The sequence below is a fragment of the Aquila chrysaetos genome, chromosome 12 (genome assembly GCF_900496995.4).
Source record: "Aquila chrysaetos chrysaetos chromosome 12, bAquChr1.4, whole genome shotgun sequence".
Classification (NCBI taxonomy): Eukaryota; Metazoa; Chordata; class Aves; order Accipitriformes; family Accipitridae; genus Aquila; species Aquila chrysaetos.
The window spans coordinates 12,736,361-12,759,571 of NC_044015.1; the positions used below are offsets into that span (position 1 = coordinate 12,736,361).

The 23,211-nt window shown below is 38.5% G+C and overlaps 1 protein-coding gene across 2 annotated transcripts in view; it reads left to right on the forward strand.

Annotated features, from left to right (window-relative positions):
* Positions 1–23,211, forward strand: part of HMCN1 (hemicentin 1) — a 218,050-nt gene that overhangs the window by 21,032 nt on the left and 173,807 nt on the right. For both annotated transcript variants that reach the window (XM_030031794.2, XM_041128002.1), the window contains exons 2-4: positions 12,482–12,552; positions 16,754–16,912; positions 17,476–17,598. In XM_030031794.2, the coding sequence (XP_029887654.1) occupies positions 12,482–12,552; positions 16,754–16,912; positions 17,476–17,598 (353 nt within the window). The remainder of the gene's footprint in view (positions 1–12,481; positions 12,553–16,753; positions 16,913–17,475; positions 17,599–23,211) is intronic.

Here is a 23,211-nt window from a genome sequence, read left to right on the forward strand (position 1 = left end):
TTTGAGAGGCTTATCTGGCCATGAAAAACTTGCTATATCTTTCTTTTTAAATTGACATTTAAATCCAAACCACATCTTTAAAAAAATAGAACTAAAATGTTTCAGTATCCTCTTTGCCCAGATTGGCTCTGTCAGATAAGCAATTTTGCAGTCAAGTTTTCTGCAGCTTTTTCCCGTCACTTTCTTGTGCAATGGAATCCTACAACAGCCCAGGTTGGAAGGGACCTTGAAAAATCATCTGGTCCAACCTATCAAACAGAGCCTCACCAGGAGTAAGAAATCTGTCTGTTAAGTAGAAATAGAAAACAAACTATTTACAAAGTCTTCACTGTTAAAATTATTAATAGATTTTTTAAAAGGACCAGAAAGTTCACTTTAACCTGGTATACCAGTAACTGACCTTCTTCTAACATCTTTAAATAGATGGTTTAACTTAACAAACTAATTGATGCTTCTTTATTCACAGCAGTATTTGAGGCACCATTGAACTGTTGTTAGAGCCGTGGGGGTAATATTCACAACTGGATATTGTCAGAGGGAATAATAGGTGTATACAGACAATGTTATCTGCTGTAAAATTCCATGTTCTGTCAGCTGCATATGGATTAGTTTTGTGAAATAGACATTTATTTAGAATGATGCATGGAGATTTGCATTTACAGTTATAATGGCTAAAAGGAAACGGTTTGGGTTTCTAATGGCTTTACACTGGTAATTCTTTAGCAATTCATTTTATAGTGTAATACTTGGAGGCAAGCTGGGACCTGTTCTAATTGAAATCAGTAAAAACTCTGTCATTGACTTAAAAAGAAAGCAGATGCATTTTTAATAGTAAAAAGAAAAAAATAAATTTTTTGGTACAGAGTAAACTCATATGCAGAATACTCAGAGTTTTGTACTGGACGTGACACAACTTCTTTCTCCTAGCAGCTGGTCTCAGGTTACTTTATTTTTGTTGTGCTTGAAAATCTCTGTTACTAAAGGATGGCAACTGGATACATCATAAAACATTTTATATAGTATTGAATTGATTATGTTAATGCACAAGTATGTATATACATGCATGCACACGCGCACACACACAATGTCATCTCGTAAAAGCTTGTTTTTATTCTCCTAGAATTTTCTAAAAAAAATCTTTTTTTTTTTTTTTTTTCCTTCTTTGCTCTTTTGAGAGACAGGTGGCTTGGTATGAAAAAAGAGGAAAATCCATTTAGTTGTGTTTTAGTTATGCAAGTGTGGGTAGGTCTGTGGTTAGAGTCTCATTATCTTTTCTATTTGTTTAGGGCTAATTGGCTAATGTGGTTTGCTGATAATTTTCAGAGCAGAATTTATTTAAATAACTTTTCAAGGATTTTGTCAGGCATCTGAAGGAATTTTAGGTCAGTCTTTACTTTTTTGTGATTAGGGTTTTTTCCTCTGTAGAGGATAAAATAAAGTTTACCACACTGTGTATAGGCTTCGTATCTAACAGTTGTGCTGTTCTGTTTTGTGCCAGGTCATGCAACTCCCTCTTTTCCAAGAAAGCCGAACAGACCCATTTGAATATGATACACCATATTCCATCTATGATTTTTAAAAAAATTCTTTTACCCTGTGAAGGCGTTACCAGAACATAAGTCTGTTAAAGAACAGCATAGAATTAATATGGTAACTTTGGAAAGTCCTTGTTTCCGTGGTCTCTTGACAGTTTTAAGCACCAACTGATTAGTGCTGTGGTCTCCATAAAGCTTGTTAGGAGAATGGCTCCTTCAAGAAAACATTGACTCCTGGTTTATTAATAACTGGGTAGTAATTACACGTTAAGAACGGTTCCTGACTTGGGTTATCACTATATGCTACATAGCGTGAATGTAGAGTATTTCTCATCATGACAGACTGAGCAGTACTGGGTTGTCCTGCTCTCAGGATGCTCAAGTTGCTGTTGGTAACTTTATTTGCGTACATGGTCTGTTTTTATGTAGATGTTGGTGCTGAGTGCATTAGTAATTCATATCCTTCATGAAAGCAATGTGGCTGCAGTTTCAGCAGGAAAGAGCCAGTTGCTTTTTCAGTTTTGATTGTCTCATGATCAAAAAGCTGACTTGGCGTGAGTAAGGTAGCTCTCTCCAAGGATCTTCCAAGTCTCTTTGAAGGAAGTAATCTGTGAGTATAATCTTCCAAGCAGCAGAAGCTTTTAATTAGACTTTGTAATTGGATTCCTCTATTCTGGAAAAAAAAAAAGAGAAGCTGTGATTTTTTTTTTTTTTTTTTTTTTTTTTTTTTTTTTTTTTTTTTTTTTTTTTTTTTTTTTTTGTCAGTTGGCCTATGGACCTCTCCTATGGTGAGATACATTTGGGGACACGGTGGGAACCAGAGTTCAGTGAAGAAAGCGAAGGAGCCTTATGTGTGAACTTGCAAGAAACCTGCAGTGCCAAGAGGCTTCCAATGATGGAGCTCGGCTATTCTTGGCCAGCAGCAGCGCAGCCAGCGGTGTGGGCAGCAGCTCAAAATGAATCTTTCCTAGATGTTGCAGTAAATAAGTTCATTTTGTAATGCAATACCAAGTATAAATTTTGAATTAAAAATTTAGTTTTAAGTAGTGTTTGATTTAACTTCAATGTGTTGAGGTTATTAATCACAAAACAACTCTGTAAAATTTGTATTTATGTTCATTCCTGCCCTATTCTTTAGTGTAAGTTTTATCCAGCGCTGTTACAAGTGTTGAAGGAGTATTGCCAAAATACACAGACCAAGAGATGAGACAGAAATAGACCTGGACTGAACAGGAGTTCAGTCTGGAGAAAGAATTTAAAGAGCATGAACTGAATTTTACTCAGTTCAGATTGTTGTTAACAAGGGGAAATAAACAAAACCAGAAAGTAATCTGATGACCTTTTCAGCTGTTCAGTGTGAGCTAAGAGTGTGGGCCAGCTTCAGTAACTGATTGCTGCTCCCATGCTGTACAGTAAGGAAGTTGTGGTTGTAGTCCTTATCAGCTGTTTATTCTTTACTGTAGACTGAGGGAGGCAAATTAATCAAAGCTTGCATGCTGTATAGCATCAACAGATGCTTTCTTTTTTTTTTTTTCTTGTGCCTGCTGGTGCTTTGTCTTGTTAGAAAAGAAAAGAAGCAGTATGAACTTCTGTACTCTTGGCAATACTGAACTGACAAGTGTAAAACCGAAACCCTCTGTGCACAGAAGAGATGCGTAAGAGCGTGGGGCAGCAATTTGGTATGTACTTGGTTCACTGGGAGGCTCAAGGCTTGAATGTAGGGGACCACCTAGTTGCAAGAGACTCGCATAATCTCCATGGCTCTTTCAGTCCTTTGGCCTCTCTTGGGGACTGTCAGCTGAGTTGCCAGCTGTGGCTGTGTGTTTTGTGATTTGGGCAATCATCCATTGAGAGCTGGCTAGAGGCAGCCAAAGTCATTTCAGAAATGATGGCTGCTGGCCCCCTGATGACAACAGACCTCCAGGGCTGTTCAAAGAATCAAGGAAAGGGAGGAGGAAGGTGGGTCTCCTGCAGATGCCAGGATTCTGTATGTTTGCTTGTCCCCAGAAAGGAAAAAAATCTTGCTTTGTGTCAGTCTTTTTACATTTGGGACATTTAATAGCCACTGGCATTACTTTAAATTTTAACCACATGGAGTCAAGTTTTCTGGTCTCTTTACCTCTTATTTGTGCACCAGCAATAGACAAAATCTGGCCTATCAGTGGAACTAGAGGGGATGTTCAAGTGCATTATTTCCCTGAACAGTAATCAACCTGTAGACCTATTTAATTCAAGCTTTCTTTTACTTCTTTCCAGCCTGAGGGAGTAGATTTTTCTATCAGTGGTTCTGTGGTGAGCGTGATATAGTACCACTCATCCAAGGGGCTTGAGAAGCTCTAAGGCTGTTTTGTCCATCACCCATTTAAGACAGAATTTGTAGCAAACCTAGATTTATTTTAATGGTCTCTGGGTGGAAGAGGTTACTCTGCACGTCCTGTGGTTTGTGACTGTAGTTCTTAGAAGGTAGAGTTAACAGTGTGCTGGTTGTTGCTCTGCTGGGCAAACTGGCACCTGATTTTTATTATTTGTTACCACGTTTGGTTAATAACTTTTAGACAACTGCACTTGAGGCCCATAAGCTAAACTTGGTGCTTGTTGCAGTAGACAAAGATGATAATATTAGATTTTATCCACTGTAGGTCTCCAAGCTAGGTTTTCTTTTCCAAGAAAAGTAAACATATATAATGCCTTTTTTTTACCGTTGCTATTTTCCTTTTTAAAAAAAAGAGACACAGGCTCATAAATGTTATAACAATGGGAAATAACAGTACAAACATGGTACTTACTAAGGGACATTTTTAGTAAAACTTCTGTTAAATCTTTGGTCTCAGAGTTTAATCCAGGCTTCGGTGACTGCCCTGAGGTGACTGGTGAAGAATTTGATGTACAAGTGTGATGACCATCGCCATCCGTGAGGATGGAGCTTCAATAGTGCTCCACTGATGCGAGGTTAGGCACCTTAGCAGTGCTTTGCAGTTTGCATGGACTGTCTATCTGTTTTTTATTTGAACAGCCAACTAAAGAAAAACTGTGTGCAGTCTGACTCCTTCCAGTTACTTGTCTTCTTAAGCTGAAGTTTGCATATTAAAGTTAATACTCATAAGTCATGCGGCTGAAAAGCTATTTAAAAATACAAAAAAAAAAAAAAGTGACTGCATTAATGAAACACGTGAACTTGCTGGGTTTGTTTGGCTTTTTCCTGTCTGGTTAAGAATCTGGTAAAAGTTGCTCGCTGCAGTTCTTGGGCTCTTTAAAAATTTAATGATACCCAGGTTAGACTCTGAAGGCTAAAAGCAACTGAGTCATGAGGGAATATTATTTAGGAAGAAACTTTAAATAGCTTATTACATGTTCTAGTGCTAAGCATCTTGGCTTACTCCAGTGCTCCTGAGTCCATTGGGAGGGTTTTTCCAGTGGGGTGTGCGTTGGCCTTGGGGGACTCATTGTGATTGTAGGCAGTATCTCCAATGCTGCTTGTGCTTCTGGAAAAATTCAGCAAGGTGTTTACTACACAGCTCCCATCATCTTTGATACGAGCTGAGGGTGTCCTTCACTTTAGAGCAGGAAGCACAAGGCCCTAAGTTTGGGTATGTTTTTTTTTTTTCTAGGTGGTGGTAAGTAATCCTTATCTAGCTTATATTTTCAGAGTCAGCTGCTTGGGTTTAGTAGTCTACTACAGAAATTTTCAATCAGTTAAAAGTGGAGCAGCATTTTAATTGCATTAATGCTTAAAACATAACGGTAAAAAAATCTTATGTTTCTGTGTACGTATGTTTGTCAGCTGTTAGAGGAATAAAAATGTTCACTATAATTTGAGATGGCAGTTAAAAGTATTTTTCTTTTATTCAGTTGCACCTGTGAGGTCACACTCTGATGTTGGAAAAGACAAGAAAGCACTGTGAAACATTTCTCATGGCAGCTCATGAGTGATCTGTAGTGAGGCGAAGTCCTGATGTGGAGGACCCAATTTGCTGTTAGGAAATTAAAGATTTCTGCTGAAGTGCCCTTAGTACAGACAGCTGGCTGGAGGCTGGTTAAGAGTAACTCTATCATTCTTATTTTCTTAATCCTTGGCAGGTAGCTACTCCTACAGGTCTTCAGAGGAATTAAAAGCAAGAGCTTTACAATGAATTGGATATAGAGAAGGAAGCTTGAGCTCTATGCTCAGCACTGTTAGTAAACAGCTTTTATGGAATAATTGCACACCAATTTCTTTTGGCAGCAATCCTGGCTTAGGCATTTTAGCTCTCCTAGCTGATTATTCCTAATCCTTTATCATCTCTTCACTTGTGGTGATAGAAGTACTTGAGAGTGTGTAAAGGAAACAAGACCAGAAGGTAGATCTGATACAAAAATTTTTTTTATATATATAAATAAAATATGGGCAAGCAGGGGTGTGTATGTATATATAAAACCCACATTAGTCTTCTGATCTCAAAAACTGCCAAAATTGCCATAGCTAGGAAGCAGCACTCGGATGGAAAGGCACGATGGGAAGTGCTTAAGCTGGCACTACTCATGAAATGAATGTATGTAACCGTGCCCAGTGTGTGATTTTTATTTTTTTTTATTCCCCACCCCCCCAATCAAACATACATCACAAGAGGTAAGTCTTGACATATGTTAGAAATGTATGCTAGAGTGCCTCCACTGGGTTACCTAATTCCCATTCACATCATCGAAAATCTTTCCTTCTTCCCTTCCACCTCCAGCTCTTTGCCACACATGTATTTTCAATGATCCCAGTAAATCAGAATCTCCCAAAATTGTGTGAAAAGAAGACATTTGACAGCCTGAAGATACAAATAACTCATTTGCATAGTTTGACCTGTAAATTCTTATTCATACTATTTCACTTGAATCATGATACTTAGTGTACAGTGGATGGTGAAAACAGTGATTGCTTTGTAAATGCAACTTCCTGATGAAGACGTAGCAATCTTATGTATACTGCCAGCTCTGAAAATGATTTTTCATGGGGATATCAAAGTTCTCATAGCACACTGTCCTGGTTTCAGCTGGGATAAGAGTTAATTGTCTTCCTAGTAGCTGGTAAGGTGCTATGTTTTGAGTTCAGTATGAGAAGAATGTTGATAACACTGATGTTTTCAGTTGTTGCTAAGTAATGTTCAGTCTAAAGTCAAGGATTTTTCAGCTTCTCATGCCCAGCCAGCGAGAAAGCTGGAGGGGCACAAGAAGCTGGGACAGGACAGAGCCAGGGCAGCTGACCCAAACTGGACAACGGGGTATTCCATACCATGTGATGTCATGCCCAGTATATAAACTGGGGGGAGTGGGGGTGGGGGGATCGCCGCTCGGGGACTAACTGGGTGTCGATTGGCGGGTGGTGAGCAATTGCACTGCGCATCATTTGTACATTCCAATCCTTTTATTATTACTGTTGTCATTTTATTAGTGTTATCATTATTGTTATTATTTCTTCTTTTCTATTCTATTAAACCGTTCTTATCTCAACCCACAAGTTTTACTTCTTTTCCTGATTTTCTTCCCCATCCCACTGGGTGGGGAAGGGGAGTGAGTGAGCGGCTGCGTGGTGCTTAGTTGCTGGCTGGGGTTAAACCACGACACACACATTTCATTTTTCAAGGTATGCCTTTAAAAAACGTGCATGTCTTACTGAGTACAGATCCTTATTTTTCAGATGCCTAGTGCTAAACTTGTTAGTCCACTCCATAAATAAAAAAACATGTGGGAGATAATTGCCACTAAGGTATTCTTTGTGTTATAAGTTGGGGGAAACTATGTATTTCTTGAGTTCTGTACTACATAATGAAGAAATAACTAAATATACTTTGATCTGTACAGTTCTAGGCCACAGAATGCTATACTTTTACTCCATTGCAAAGATGCAGCCCTGGTGAAAATCTGCATTATACCAATGAACTAGTAGAGTTGGGATGACATATTGTTCTGTGTAGCAAAACAGGAATGTAGTAAAAGGGTGTTGTAATTACATTTGTTATTAAAATACCAGTTTTTTGTTGCTTTTGTGTGTGGTTTGGTGGTGTTTTGTTTGGTTTTTGTGTGTTGTGGGTTCTCTCTCTCTCTTTTTTTTTTTTTTTTTTTTTTTTTTTTTTTTTTTTTTTTTTAATTTTCATTTGTAGTGTACTAGTTCTGAAGGTTGTGTTCTTTGGAAGTATCCAAAGGTGTGGGGGCTTCCTGGGGGGATGTTTTGTCTTGTTTTTTTTTAATCACGGATATGGTTTTGCACCAGGGAAACATCTTTGCTCTGAATTAGAAGAAGGAATTCAGTGGGTGAGAGTGCTCCACAGGGTTTAGCCTCTCTTCTGAAATTCCTTCAGCTACCAAGTATCAACTAGAATTTTTTTTTTCTTCCAGAACAAACAAATTCAGTGTTCTGAGTTGATGAGAGGTAGGCAAATGGCTTCCATGTTCCTTTGCTAGATCTCCTAAAGCATCGTCTTGTCCAAAACAGATATTTGGTGCAGATGTCTTACATGGTCAGAATTAAGGCAATGCCAAATTTGCAATCACCCTCAGGGGTAATTATACGTGATTGTGTGTCATTGGGTAATTTGTGATTTTCCCAATGTGCTGGCTGTTCAGCTTGTATATAAACATGTAGCCATTGAGATGTGGCAGAAAGTCATGGAAGAACATCGCGGCTTTTCAGAATAGGGAGTTTCTCCTTATTTAGAAAGGAGATGGTTTTAATCAGATTTGCCCCAGAAAGGAAGTACTGAGATTCTTAATCTCTGTCAAATAGACTGGTACTCAGTTTTATGTTATATGTTATTATATGTATGTTGTGATATTTGTTTAGTAGCTTAGGTACAACCTCAAACACCATAGTGGTTACGTTGAGCTTTGTGATTTCAGTTTAGGAAGTCTGGGCTTTGTTCAGTAATGTACAACCATTCCTTTAAAAAAGGTTTCCTTTCCTATGTTATCAGTTTTATGTGTGTGTGCATTAAGTCTTGGATCACCAAGTCAGTCTGAAAGAATTGACATTTACATTGTACTTTTGAGACAAGAGAATTCAGTTGCTGCCTAAGACAGACATGCTGTCATGCTGTGTCTGTGTCAGGTTTTTCACGTTTTGCATAATCACCTCTAGAGGACTGGGAACAGCTTTGGAGTAATGAGCCATGGGGAGACCTCCACAACAAACTAGTCCCAAATATTCCAATATCAGTGCCTAAAAATGGATTCATAGTTCAGCATCAGAAGGCACATATTCTGTTAGAGTATTTCATGTGTCAGTCTTTGCCTAAAGAACTGATAAAGTTAAAAAAAAAAAATTTTTTTTCTGCTTTACTTGGCGTGCTTGCAGGATCTAGTTTCTGAGTAAATATTCTGTATTTAGAATGATACCTTTGTAACTATGCTTGATTTGAGGAATGTCTGACTTGTGTGTTTGGCTTCTGCATGCAGTTATTAAGACTTTGGGCAATTTTGGATGTGGATAAACGTGCAATTAGACCTATGAGTTGACTGGCTACATGGGTACCATTAAAGATGCACAAAAGAACAAAGTCATGCCTTCACTGCTTTTCTCAGACACCAGAAACTATTTTGAGTATTGACACATTGGTCTTTTTCTTTTTACAGTGTCTACTATCGTCTGTTAATGTGACTGTATGCTTTTTTGATATTTTATATTAGTTTAATGCCACAAAGCTTTTCAGCATTGTTTCAATGAAAGCTCTTACACAAGATGAACTTGTACAGTGTGGTACTGTAAAACTGTTAAACCCTTTAAGTTCCTTCAGAAACTCTGCCTGAGCTCATGCTTCACAGTTAGCATCTTGAAAGTTCTAAGAACAATTCTCCATCATGGTCTGGAATAGTTTTCACGTTGTTAATAGTGCTGTAGTTTAGCATTGCACTGGTATTGGTGTCTCAACTGCACTGAGTCTCAGACCTGCCTCTCTGCATTTGTTCTACAGAGCCAGGTCCAAACTGATGACTGCAACTTGATTTAGACTATACAATTTTTGAGGTTCTTAGTGTATCATTAATTTAACCTTCTCTGATGCCTTGTGAGAGAACTTGCCATTCTTTCCCAAAGTCCTTTTTGGTAATAGTTCCTAGCTGGCAAGTAAACTTAAAGCACTTCTGGTAATGTCTTCTCACTTTTGTCTATTCTGAATGCTTTGAAGGCCTGTGTTTACCTGCACTGATGAAACGGTCTTGCATGGGTTGTACTTTGAGGTAGCAGAATGAGGATAAAAGAAAATGAACTTGGTGAAGCCTATTACAGCTTTTTTGGCAAGTGGGTCACACAAGCTGGTGGCACAACAGCACGTGAAAGACAGTAGATGCTGAGTTTTTTGGTACAAGTTGGTGAGCGTTCAAATCGTGAGAATCAGTCATATCACCATTTAGACCTAGAACGATGGGCTTGTAAGCTCCATGGGAAGAGTACTGAATAACCTTCATACAACTAAGAGAAGATCAGATCAAGTGGATGGGGGAAGCGATACCAGCCCAGAGTTGGATGGTTATTGCCATTCCAGATGCCTTCTGCATCAGTAATTGATTAGTTTAATGTTGGCAAACTGACTGTAGCTGTAGGTTTACATGAAGTACTAGCATCATTGCTTACAACTGGAAGTCTTCCTGATGTCCCTAAGATAAGAGCTGACGTAGAGAGATGTGGTTGCTGTCTTGCACTGGGAATGTCAGTGTCATTCATGTTGCCGTTGTTTGTCCCTTAGAAGAGATCATTGTTACTGAAGATGTGAATGATGCTATTCACTCCTTTCTGGGGTCTTGCTTGACCTCAGGGGAAGCTGATGAACTCTGGCCTTGGTTGCAGGATTGGCTGGGGAGATCTGCCCTCTGCATGCCTCCTGTGAAGTTCTCAGTTCTGTCCTGACAACCGGTAACTCTCTACTTGATGCTGACTAGGCCATGCTCCCTTTCCAACCTCTGATCTAGGTGCCATTTCAAAGATCTGCTCTTTACTGAGCTCACACCAGAGGGCGGCCAGAGCCTTGGCATGATCTTGTGGTGTGCTGGCAAGGGCTTGGGCTTGGCATCTGTGTGCACTGCTGGAGCGAGCCCTTGCTGCCTCTGGAGAAACAAGGCAAAATTCTCATCCGATCTAAACTGGATGTGCTGTCTTAGCTTAGCTGAAGTAATGTTGCTTTTCAGATCTTTATTTTATAGGGAAAGAAAGCCTTTCCAAAGGATTTACTGCTCTAGAATTGAAAAATGTAATCCCTCAACTGACAGGGAATAATGGAGCTAGTGGTTTTACTGTATGTATAAAACCCATTCTATTATATGCTTTAGAACAATGGTTGGCAGGGGATAGATTTGAAGCATAACAATTTGGAGATAGCTTTATTACAGACGTTTGCTTTAAAGAATACCCAAAGGAGGGTGGTACCAGGTGGAGTGGTAGGAGTGGGAGCATCGCAGGATGAAATATGTGGAGGAATGGTGAGTCCTTATAATTGCCTTTTTGATGATACTGTAGTATTTTGGTAAATAACGTTCACAGACAAATGACTCAAAACCATACCAAAACCCCCTTAAAACAGTTTAATATTCTAGGAAAGGTTTTGTGTGATCTCTTGGGTGACTTTCAAACAAATTAAAACCTATACTTAGCAAAAGGCACTCATAAATAGAGCCCCCCAAGCAAACACATGTGTGATTATAGTAGACTTTAGTGATGGCTGTTGTTGAAACTCCAGTGAAATGAAACTTTGGACCATTTAAAAAAGAAAAATGTCTAGATTATATGAAAGATAAGTATATATTAACTTTTATAGAGCTTGGAAAGGGCTGTATGGTCTGCTGAGGCAGCACTTCCATGTAAGCTACAGCTGTGTTAAATTGGTACCACTGCAGTTTCATGTTTTTCTTTCACCCTGACTGCATAATTGTACCCCATTTTGCATGCCAGTACTCAGCTGATCTCTTCATGAGTGGTTTGGGGCACTAAACTAGCAGAAATCTATTCACTTTTTTTCTTTCTGTGTGTGTGTCTTTATTTATTTTTGGCTTAGCACCCTGACCCAGCTTGCTGAGCTAGATGAATGCCATTACTGGCACAAGGACAGGGCAGGAATGCCTGCCCAGGACAGGGAAAGAATGAACTGCATGAGTGCCAAGACAGATCAAGGTAAACTGTCAGGAAATCACAGCTGTAGGAAAACAGCTGGTTAGAATCACATTTGATACCAATTAGGAAGGCAATTGTTGAAGGGGCAGAAGGAGGCTTGTGGTACAGCTAGTGTGATTGGGAAATGCTCAAGTATGTGCTGCTGTCACACACCCCAGTCAACTTCAATTTGGCATCCTGCCATTTCTCAATATACAAAGACATGGGAAAGACCACAAATAAAGTTGATTCTGCTTCAATTCTTTCTGGCAACTGCCGCTAGATATGCTGTGTTTGGGCATTGGGCTCACACCAGGCTTTTTCAGCTAGAGGGTACATGTTCTTTCAGGCAAGAGATGTGGCACTTCTTTTTTGGTGGGTGTGGTTTTTTTTTTTTTTGTTTTTTTTTTTTAATACATTGGTCGGTGAAGCTAGTATGTATATTCTGTTCAGAGGCCTCTCCTTCATGTTTACCTATACAACTGTTTCTGAAAAAAACATTATTTTTTTGTTGCAGCCATACTTGTTTTGGGGATTGTTCTTCCCTTCTGATTACTAAGAACAATTAAATGATTGGTCATAATCAAATGTGAAAGAAACACAACACAGAATGCTTTATGTGCCTATAAATGTTTAAGACACCTAGAAGTTGGTAATACTGGAATGATTTTAGAGTTACTGGATTTGGAATCATGGATTTCAGTGCTGGGTATATCATTCTCAATTATTCCTTTTTAGTTTCTTTTTTACTACCAGATTTTTATTAATCTGTTTCAAGCTCTTCACTTGAAGTTGTCTTTTGATAACTTTGTGTTTTCCTCATAGTTTCCAATTGTTTTCATCCTAGAAATTGGTCCGGTGACGATAACCACAGATCCCAAGAAATTTCAATTTGAACTCAGGGAACTTTATGTTCAGGTGAGTAACTTGTTCGTTCTTAATGTGGTTCTAGCAAAGGCCCTGTTTCCTCCCTCTAATCTTTCCTCTCGTGTTGATGTTTCTGCTACAATGCTTCATCAGGATGTAGGCCACTTATCTCTGTCACTTCACCTGCACAAACTATCATCTTCCTGTTCCCTGGTCATCTTAGTTTATGATTATAATTAATTATTTTGTCTTAGTTTACATCATTGTGTGGGGACTCAGTTCAATAATATAAGAAAGAATAGTTAGATAATGCTAACATTTATTTTGCATTTTAACTAGTCCTGCCACTTGTTCACAGATGCTTTTATGAACGGTTTTACTGTGTTCTGGAACTTATTTCCCATGAAAACCCCTCATTAGCTTTAACTAATTTAGGTACAAAAGGACTGTAGGACCCATCAAGTATTACTTAGGTACAGCCTTCACTGCCATGTGTTACTTAGCACCTACTGATTCAAAGGCATCAGGCTGACTTGGCTACTCTTGACTTACACAAACACTGTTGAATTGCTTCTGTAGCTGTGCTTAGGAGACAAATAGCAGTTTTTAAACTAGCACACCAGTACATCTCCCTTGGTGAAGTTTCCCTGGGTGAGAGTGAACCACAAATGACATCTGGATCATGTCTTGGAAAGAAAGGGAAGTACTGGAATGGAGTTACCCTTACTAAAAGAAAATATGATCCTATTGTCTTGTCTTTTAATCAAGCAAAATGCTTCTGACCTGCAGAGAACCTTGCTGGAGTCAGTAGTGCCAGACAGGCTCTTCCTTAGAAACTGGCACATGCTGTAATGCCTGTAATAAAAGATTGTTTGAAAGCCAATAGTGCTCTTTTGGGAAGAATAAGTAGTTTAAATGTTGGCAGAAAGCTTGAAATTCGGAGAAGACAATAGTAAACTTTCAAGGAGGCAGAAAATGCCAGCTGTTATGCTTTTCTCTTTCATGGGGAAACGTAAACTTTAAAAATCCTTCCAGTCTTCACTTTTTGTTTTCTAAATAGCTATACTGGAAAATAACTGCAGCTATTTCTAAAAAGTATATGATTTAAAGGAAGCTTTTGGGAATTTAAAACTCTTCATTTACAAGTTGTTTAAAAGTTACTAATGAATTTAAGATTTCTTTTTTTAATCCCAATTGATTGCATATTTCATAATTACTTTCAAGATATGCTCATTCAGCTAAATTAAGACTTTCACTGACTTGTATTCATTCATTATATTGGTGAAAGGCCAAAATATAAATTAAAAAAGTGATTAGAACAGGACTGATAGGTCATCTTGCAGTAGTACTCTCAGAAAATGTAAACTTTTCCTACATGTTTGTTATTAGTATTTTTCTTAGAAAGGCAGTTAAGATGCAGGAATAAATATTGTGGAGGTAGGGGAAATTTTAAGATAGGTTTATTTGAAAAACAGTGTAGAGCAAATATTCTCTTTAATAAACAAAGCTAAAATCAAGGTGAGGATAAATTATTTTAAGGAGTCTTATGTATAAAACAGATCAAAATATGCTGTCCAGGAATACTGCAAAATTTGTCCTCCCTGGACATCAGGATAAGCCCATCCCTTGTTTTCCAACAAAATTCATCTGGTCACAGAACAACTGGAGGGTCTGTACATGACATTAGAAATAAGCTTTTGGCTGGCATTTGACATCAGGTAAAAATTAGTCTGTATACATTTCACTGAAGAAACTAGGCCCTGTTTCTTTTTACATTCAAAGTGATAAAAGAAGTATTCCTTTGACACCTCATAAGTTGATCCTATTTTTGCCTATGTTTCATCTGTAATTAACTGTGAATCATTCTTATGGACAGCATGACAATAACTTGTACTTGGCAGCAGTGGCTTCTTAGTGTCGTCTTTTTTCCTGAGTTAAGCAGATTTTTTTTTTTTGGTGTATTCTTGTATTAAATACTGTTTTCACAATGGATAATTATTTGCATAAGCAATATACTTAAATCTTGTCTATATAAAAAAAATTCTAAAGTTATATTCACATAGTTTGAGTGTTACATGATCCTATGATACAGGTGCCAATACACTTTCATCAACAGTTATGAAAAGGCCTTACTTGAGTATTTCTCAGTGTAAAAATTAACAACTTAATGAAAGTAGTATTCTGTAAGAGTTGTTGATAACACTTTTTAAATCTGATACTAAATTATCCATTTGTAAGTGGATACAATGGCATTTAAGGAAATAGTTATATAGTTATTAAATTTAGACATAAGAAATGTCAATAGTACAGATGAGCTGAGCTAAGAACCTACATTTCTGTATGCCTCTCCAAACCAAACGGAAGGTGAGACTTGCTGAGCTTTACTCACATCTGTCTTTCCAGAAAACTTCACAAAGTAATTGTAACCATATTTAATTGCAATTTGGAGAGAAAGGCAGGAAACACTTAAAGGAAAATTTTCATCTTTTTTTTTTTTTTTTAAATAAAGCTAATACATTTGTTTCGTAGTTTTACCTAGCTGCCTTTTGAGAATACCCCTCTTCTACGTTATGAGAATAAAAAAGTTCATGCTTGTTCTCAGAACAACCATTTAGCTCAGCAGTGCTTTTCCTATTATATGTAGAAAGTAGATGTTGCCAGCAGTGCTTTTCCTGTTATATGTAGAAAATAGATGCTGCCATATAAAATACTACAGGAGACAATAATCAAGTAGACTTGAAGTGGGAATACAGATTTTCTTGTTCCAGGTAGGTGTCTGTAGAAATTAGCTATTATCTTGATTTTGCCTACAAATTAAAGCTTTACTTGGAAGAGTCTTTTCCTGAGTATGATACTCGCTTTGCAGGAGCAGGAAAGAAATAACTTGGATATACTGATCTGTCCCATAGGATTGTATAAGCATTGCCAAGATAAAGTTCTGACGTGTCAGAAATGTTTTTGGAGAATTATCTCTTGAATTTCAGGCTGGCTGGAGTCTGCCACTTGCTTTTCCCATAAAAGTTAGACTATGTTTAGAAAGGACTGACTTATAAAAAAGGACAATGGCAATGTACCTATTCTTTAACATAGCTGAGAAGTTTATTGATATTCTTGCTTTGAAATGGGATTAAAGATACTGATAGATTAAAAATTGTTACTGACATGAACATTTAATTGGGGACAGCTGAAATTCTTAAAGACTGGGGGACTGTGGGACGCAAGGTTTTTTTCTGGTTTATGTGTCTCTGTGAATGTTTAACCTCAAAATGTAATTTTTGATGGCATCTCAAGGATTAAAAATAGATGCAACAATTGTATTATCTTTTTCCTTCTTCCTTGCCAGCATGTGGAGATTTGTATATAAGTATGTGTGAAGGCATGTTGATTGTAGAAATAAAACAAATAACAACTTCTGTATTTTATCTTGAAAGTGCAGAGATCTGTTGCTGTTTACAGGGGCAGGTTTTACAGTTCGTATTCAGCTCTTTGGAAACTTCTGCCTTCAATATGCCAAATTAGTTTTTATGTAAGTTAAAGTGAACTTTTATTTAAACAGTGTTTTCCTCTAATTCTTAATTTAGGAAGAGAAACTGATCCTTTTATATAAAGTTAAATAAAGTCATACTTGGAAGCATTTTGATTGAAGAGATGGTCTGAAAAATCTCCAGTTACACAGCTGTCTACTTAGTGATACAGGTCACTGGGAACACATCACCTGTAGCCCCTCTGCTGAGCTCCCTGCACTGGCTGTTCTGCGGTGTGAAGTCTAGGTCAAGTTCTTGCTGTTGTGGTATCTAAAGGTCCTCCTGGAGCTCAGCACTGCTTGGCTGAGATCATTTCCCATCTGTGTCTGTGACCATGACCTCCCATGACTGCTGCATACTACCGGAGCAATTAAATTGTCAGCCAGTAAGGGAGCGTGCGAGTATAGGAAAAGGAGCTGTCGCAAGAGCTGGAGCTAAACAAAACATGGTGCTCCCAGAAAAGATAAGAGTGACCATGACACCAACCATTTTCAGAGCTAACCACAACCCTCCCTTTGATTTCATTTTCCCTAAGGAATCGTTGCAGTTGCTGCTTGGGAGTGTGAGTCTGTGACAGCACTCTGCAGAAACCATACAATGCTTAGGATAAAAAAAGTGAATAAATTATTATAATCTGAGAAAGCATCTGTCCTGAATATTGCAAAAGTAACTTATTTGGCATGTTCCTTCTCCTCAGAAAAATGTTTTGTTTTTCTTATTGTGAGCAGGGTGGTGGAGACTGTCCAGAGATGAGCATTGGGGCAATAAAGATTGCTCTAGAAATTTCTCTTCCTGGTTCATTCATCTATGTATTTACTGATGCGCGGTCCAAAGATTATAGACTTACCCATGAAGTACTTCAACTCATTCAGCAGAAGCAATCACAGGTACAGAGGGGATTTACATTGAGCTGGTTTATGTATTTAATGCCCTGTTTTCTCAATATTGAAGGGTAAAATTTTTCTATGTGAGGCTTGGTGAAATCTTTTTACAGAAGGGAACATACTACTTCCATTCTAGGGAACTTTTTTTTTTTTTTTTTTTTTTTTTTAAATAGAGAGTTAACTGATCTGGCTAAGAAAAAACTTAAAGGAATATTCCTTTTAATGTTGTGAATTAAATAGTGCAAGTGAACCTTCTGCCAGTGTATGTATTCTTGGTCAGCTTACTACTTACATGGGTGTTTTTATATTGTTCTGAAACAAGTATTCTGTGAAGTACAAGTGCTGATAGATAAGTATCATTTCTAAAGTGATTCTTGTCTGTTCCTTTTCTTCATTGCTTTTTCCATCAGTAGTGAGTGCAATATGGCTGTCCTTCATGCAAAGTAATATGAACCCAAGCCAAGTGATACAGTTCTTTTGTCATCATGCCTTAATGTTGTCTTTGCAATGTTTTCCTAAAGTTTGCACCGTGTGCCAATTGATTATTTTGTTTTTTTTAAATACAGGTAGTATTTGTGCTGACTGGAGACTGTGATGACAGGGATCATATTGGTTACAAGGTCTATGAAGAAATTGCCTCAACGAGTTCTGGTCAAGTTTTTCACTTGGACAAAAAACAAGTTAATGAGGTAAATTTGCTTGAACTCTGCAATATATATAGAAAACAAGGCAGAGGCTTATACTCTAAATCTTTAAATGACCTGATCATGGGTTAGGGAGTGTAAGAGGAAATTCTAAATGTGGTACTATTGGTATGTGGACTCTGTTCCACCTTTCTTTTCCTTCTTTTTCCATCTGCTATATCAGGATGCAATTCTGCGACTTTTATTTACATTGGGGAAGTGTGAACTGCCATATCTGAACAGAACCTTGCCAACTTCCCTCCACCTGTGCCAGAAGGCTTCCAGGAGGAGAGCCTTTAAAATAAAGAGCAGTTTGGTGGTCTGAGTAGCCCAGTGACTTTAGTCTGAAGCAGAGTGTAGTATCATCTTTAAATGAGCATTTTGTTAGTAAGCAAGGGATTGCCAGTAAGCCTGGACAAAAATGTTCTTCACCTTATGGACAGATGGGTGTGAGCTAGCAGTTTTCCATTGTTCACAAAGTAACTGTGGCAACTTTTTAATTGAGGTTACTGTTTCAATACTTTTGACAGCTCTGCTGACCTGCTGTTAATTGTGATTGCTGACTCACAGCCTTGAAGGACTATTTTCTTTGAAAACTCCAGTGAGTCTTAGGCAGAAATGAAATTTCAATAGTGCATGACAAAATAATTTGGAGAGATGAACTCACTTGTTAGTTATCTGGAGAGCTGGAATTGTTTATAAATGTTGTAAATGTTTTCTTTTGACTTCCTGGTATAGGCAAAAACTAGATGAGTTTTTAAATAAAAAACTACTTCAGTTTGTTCCTTTTTCTTTATTTCCTAGAACAGACAATGACAAATGTTGGAAATAAATTGCAGTTTTCTACTGTTGTTGCCTAGAAAAATTGAAGTACTTATTGGGGATGTTAGGTTAAAAGTCACAGGAAAAGAAATTAGCTGTTGGGACTGTGCAGTTCCTGACCTGCGTTTTGCTATTATTTGCCTATGAAGGGTAAAACTTCTCTCTGTGAGACTCCATGAAAACCCTTTATACAGAAGGGATCATGATACTGCCAGTGCGAAATGCTCTTTGCCAGGACTGAGGTTTTAGGATTAAGGTTTTGTTTGATTGTTTTGGTTTTGTTTTCTTCTGCTTTTGGGAGGTAGAAGTGAGGAGAAAAAGCCACTTATAGGAGCTAGGCAACACCATGTTCTTAAGTGGAGCTGCATGCACTGTTTTGTCAGCTGTCTGCCTCTGCTTTCTGAACTTCTTGGCACTTTTCAGTTTCTAAGAATACCAGCTTTTGCTTGAATCGTTAGCCTACATGAATTTTGAGTAAGGTTTTAAGCTGGTGGTTTCAGTAGCCACTTTTACCTCCTTCCTGCTTCATCTCAGCATTTCCTTTGAGCAAATAATGAGCTCTTCATCTGTGGGCTAGACAGCCCATGGCTGCACAAGAGCCAAAGATTGATATCAACAAGTGATGATATCGGTAGGTGCTACTCTTGCAGGGTCTTTTTTGAGGGGGAGGGAAGACTACACTGCTTTATATAATTGCATCTCCTTTCAGTGGCCATAGGCTGTAAGAGATCGCCTAGGTAAAAAAACACAACCAAAACAAAAGCTCTAAATCACTTCCAGAAATCTTCCACAATAACTGCTGAACAATTTGCATTAAAACCAAACCCCAAAGACTCTAAAATAATTTTAGTGATCATTGACCTTACATGAAACTGCATCTGGGCTAAGAGACTGTGAAAATGAGTTTACCAAAACACTGTCGTCCCAAATAAAACCTTCACTGCAGATTTCAGTTCTGGATCAGAAATCCTATTTTCAAGGAGTGTATCTGCCAATGGGTGGATGCAAATGAACAGGAGATGTAGTAGTAATCTGCATCATCTGTTTATGGTATATCCTTCAGGCAAGATTCAACAGAAATAAAACTTGCCCTCCTTTTTATCTGAGTAGTCAATGATGTGTAAAGAATGAAGTTTATAAATGCTAAAACATATTCACTGTTTTGGGCCTAGAGACAGCTAATGCTAAATTGTAGATTAGGAAAGAGCTACAAATTCACTGACTGTGAATACTCTGCCAAACCAATGTCTTGTTTTGTTAAAACATTTTTGATTGTTCTACCCCCAAAAAACCCAAACAAAACTATTTTTAGTGTGTAAAGTTTCAAACCATTACTCTCATGCTTGCCCTTTGTGCATTAAGTGGAAAATGAAGCAATATTATAAGCTAGGTACAAGGAAACACAAGAAAACAATACTTGATACTTATCCAATTCTTGTGTTATTGAGAAGACTAAGAAAACTTATTGCTTTTTTTCACTTCTGAAAAATATGTTATGATCTCAAATACTACAATTAACTTGGTCAAAATTATTGTCAATTGATAAAGTGGTGTTGGGTTCAGTCCAGCGATGCGCTTTGTGAAATGTGTAAGTATCTCCACTTATTTGCTGAATGAAGCTCCTCTAACAGTATGACAGGAAGGTCATATTTTGACAAATTTGCAATGGTTTGTGTGCATTAGATTAATAAGAATATTCTTAAAAGTCCAAAGCACAAGTTGTGTTTTTATTATCTAAAATTCTTCTAGATTTTTCCTTTATTTGGGATATTGGGTGTACCATCATCTCCAGAGGTAACTCTGTATTCAAAAACCATGACAGGTTTCTAATAGGAAGAGGTGAAATATGTTTTTGTCATATTTGGTAAAATTTGATTAGTTATCTGATTCCAGGTCTGTAAGAGAGAAAAAGTATTTTGTGATCAGAGTCCTTAAAAGGGAAAGGTTTACTGTTCAAATTTTGAAGTTCTACTTTTATTAACAATTTGTAAAGACTGCCATTCTTAACTACAAATTAAGTGGTCTTCAGTTTGAAATTTTTCAAACTGATCTCTAGTTTTGAGATTTTTATCCTCTTGAATCAGTTCTAAAATGATTGTCTATCCATTCAAAAGAACGGTAGCATTCTCATTTTGCCTCCAATGTCTTGGAAAGGTTATTATGCTTGTTCTATCAAAGCATTTAAGCCCTGATCTTGAAAGGTGTTTCTTTAGGGTGTGATTTTCTTGGCTGCAGTGAGGTTGCATGGCTGCTTTTGTAGGCTTAGGGCTTAATTTGCAATAATTGCTCGAAATTAAAATGCATTGAGAATACTCAGCAAACATGGGTTAAATTCTTCTGTTAAGAACAGATTCTGTATTTTCATAACCATATCCAACTTTATTTGTATCTTTCCAGAAGGTACTAATTTTGACTTGAACTGAAGTTATATTACACCACACTTACTTACTCCCCTCATAATGGAATACTTTAAGGAAATTCCTGTAAGTGATTCTGATGCCTGAAGGTTTGTACTGATGCCAGAACTGGTGTTAAGATGAACAGTGATGATCAGCAGAGTATGAATTTGGTACAGCTTAAAAACAGTGGAGATTAATTAGTCATCACATCACGCCTCCAGATCATTTTGATTGTTTGTGGTAAAAATGAGTCATTACTGTGTCTGATGAATTGGACTGATCAGTATGGCTAAAGCTGGGAGTTCACAAGAACTGGGCTAGTGAGTGGTAGTTTTCCATTTCTTTTAGTATTGAAACACTTGATTTTTCTAATTCTAACCTTCCTGCAAAAAGGCAAAATTTTTTCCTGAGCTGCTTAGAAATACAGCTTGCTTACTGATTTTTAAAATAAGTAGTAATTTATGTACCTTATATGGAACATTGATGGGAGGAGAACTGAGAATGACTGTAAAGGAGATTGGAGACATGGTGTTGACTTTGGTAGAAAAAGGGGGTGTTGTTGAGTGACTCGAAAGTTCGATCACACTAGATGAGAAGAAAAAAAAAAAAAAGTCTGGAACTTGGGTGAGAAGCCTGTGAATAAAAGCAATGATGTGAATGAGAGAAGATTGGGAGGGGACTGAAGACAGGGATAGGACAAGACTAGTAATAAAACATGTTAAAAGGAATGGTGCAAAAGGAGTCATTCTTATGGGGAAGGTGCAGAAGGCTAATGTCTGTAAGATCATGTGGATCTGGAATGGAGTCCAGTACACTTCACACTCATGAATGCTTTGCTGTGAACAGAAGTCTCTCAAACTCACTAGAAAAACTTCCTATTTCTCCTGGCTGTTAGTCCTCACGGAGGATGGCAACCTAGGACTTAGGCCTACACAGCTTAGGTTAGTGTTAAAGGTCTGTAGTGTGTATGAACCAAGCATATGTTTGGATGATGGTACATGAGGAAGCAATTTTAAATGTTGTTTCACTTTGTTAAAAATGTAAAAGGCCCCTCTACTTCTTTACAAGAATAATATGAAGGTGACAAAGTCAAAAGGTCAAAATTACATCTTAGAATTAAGGTTTCCTGCATAACCCTGTTTTCTTGCCTTCTCTTCTCCTTCCGTCCTGTCGTGGTTTAAGACCAGCTGGCAACAAAGCACCACGAAGCTGCTCGCTCACTCCTCCTCTGGCCCCGGTGGGATGAGGAAGAGAAAATATAAATAAAAGCCCATGGGTTGAGACAATGACAGGGAGGGATCACTCACCAATTATGGTCACAGGCAAAAACCAGACTCAACTTGGGGAAAAAAACAACACCAATTTAATTTACTACCAATAAAATCAAAACAAGGATAATGATAAATAAAACCAAATCTTAAAACACCTTCTCCCCACTCCTCCCTCCTTCCCGGCTCAACTCCACTCCTGCATTCTCTACCTTCTCCCCCCCCCCCCCCCCCCCAGCAGCACAGGGGGACAGGGGATGGCGGTTGGGGTCAGCTCGCCACACCTTTTCTCTGCTGCTCCTTCCTCCTCAGGGGCAGGACTCCTCCCTCTTCCCCTGCTCCACTGTGGGGTCCCTCCCATGGCAGACAGTCCTTCATGAACTTCTCCAATGTGAGTCCTTTCCATGGGCTGCAGTTCTTCATGAACTGCTCCAGCATGGGTCCTTCCCATGGGCTGCAGTCCTTCAGGCACAGACTGCTCCAGCGCGGGCTTTCCCATGGAGTCACGGCCATCTTTGAGGGCATCCCCCTGCTCTGGCGTGGGCTCCTCCCTGGGCTGCAGGTGGGCATCTGCTCCCCCACTCCCCTCCATGGGCTGGGGGGGACAGCCTGCCGACTCACCACGGGCTGCAGGGGCATCAACCTCCTCCGGCGCACCTCCTCCCCCTCCTTCCTCACTGACCTTGCTGTCTGCGTAGGGATTTCTCTCACATTCCACTCTCCTTCCCCACTGCAGGTTTCCCCTCTTAAATCTGTTCTCCCAGAGGCAAGATTGATGGGCTCAGCTTTGGCCAGAGGTGGGTCTGACTTGGAGCCAGAGAAGGTTCTAGCAGCTTCTCACAGGAGCCACCCTGTAGCTCCTTCCCCCTACCAAAACCCCACCACAGAAACCCAAACCATGTCCCAAACAGTCATTATCCATTTTCATAGAAAAAGAAGGAATGGTTTCATGGGAGAGGCAGCTGAATGCTGCCTTGGAGAGTATGCTTCTACTCTGAAGATATGTATTGTACAGTGAATGCCAAACAAGGAAGGAAAGAAAAATAGTTACAGCTGTCTTTTCTCTACTTTATATGGAACTTGGATTCTCTGGAAGAAATAGACTGTGATTGTGTACATAAGCACTATCA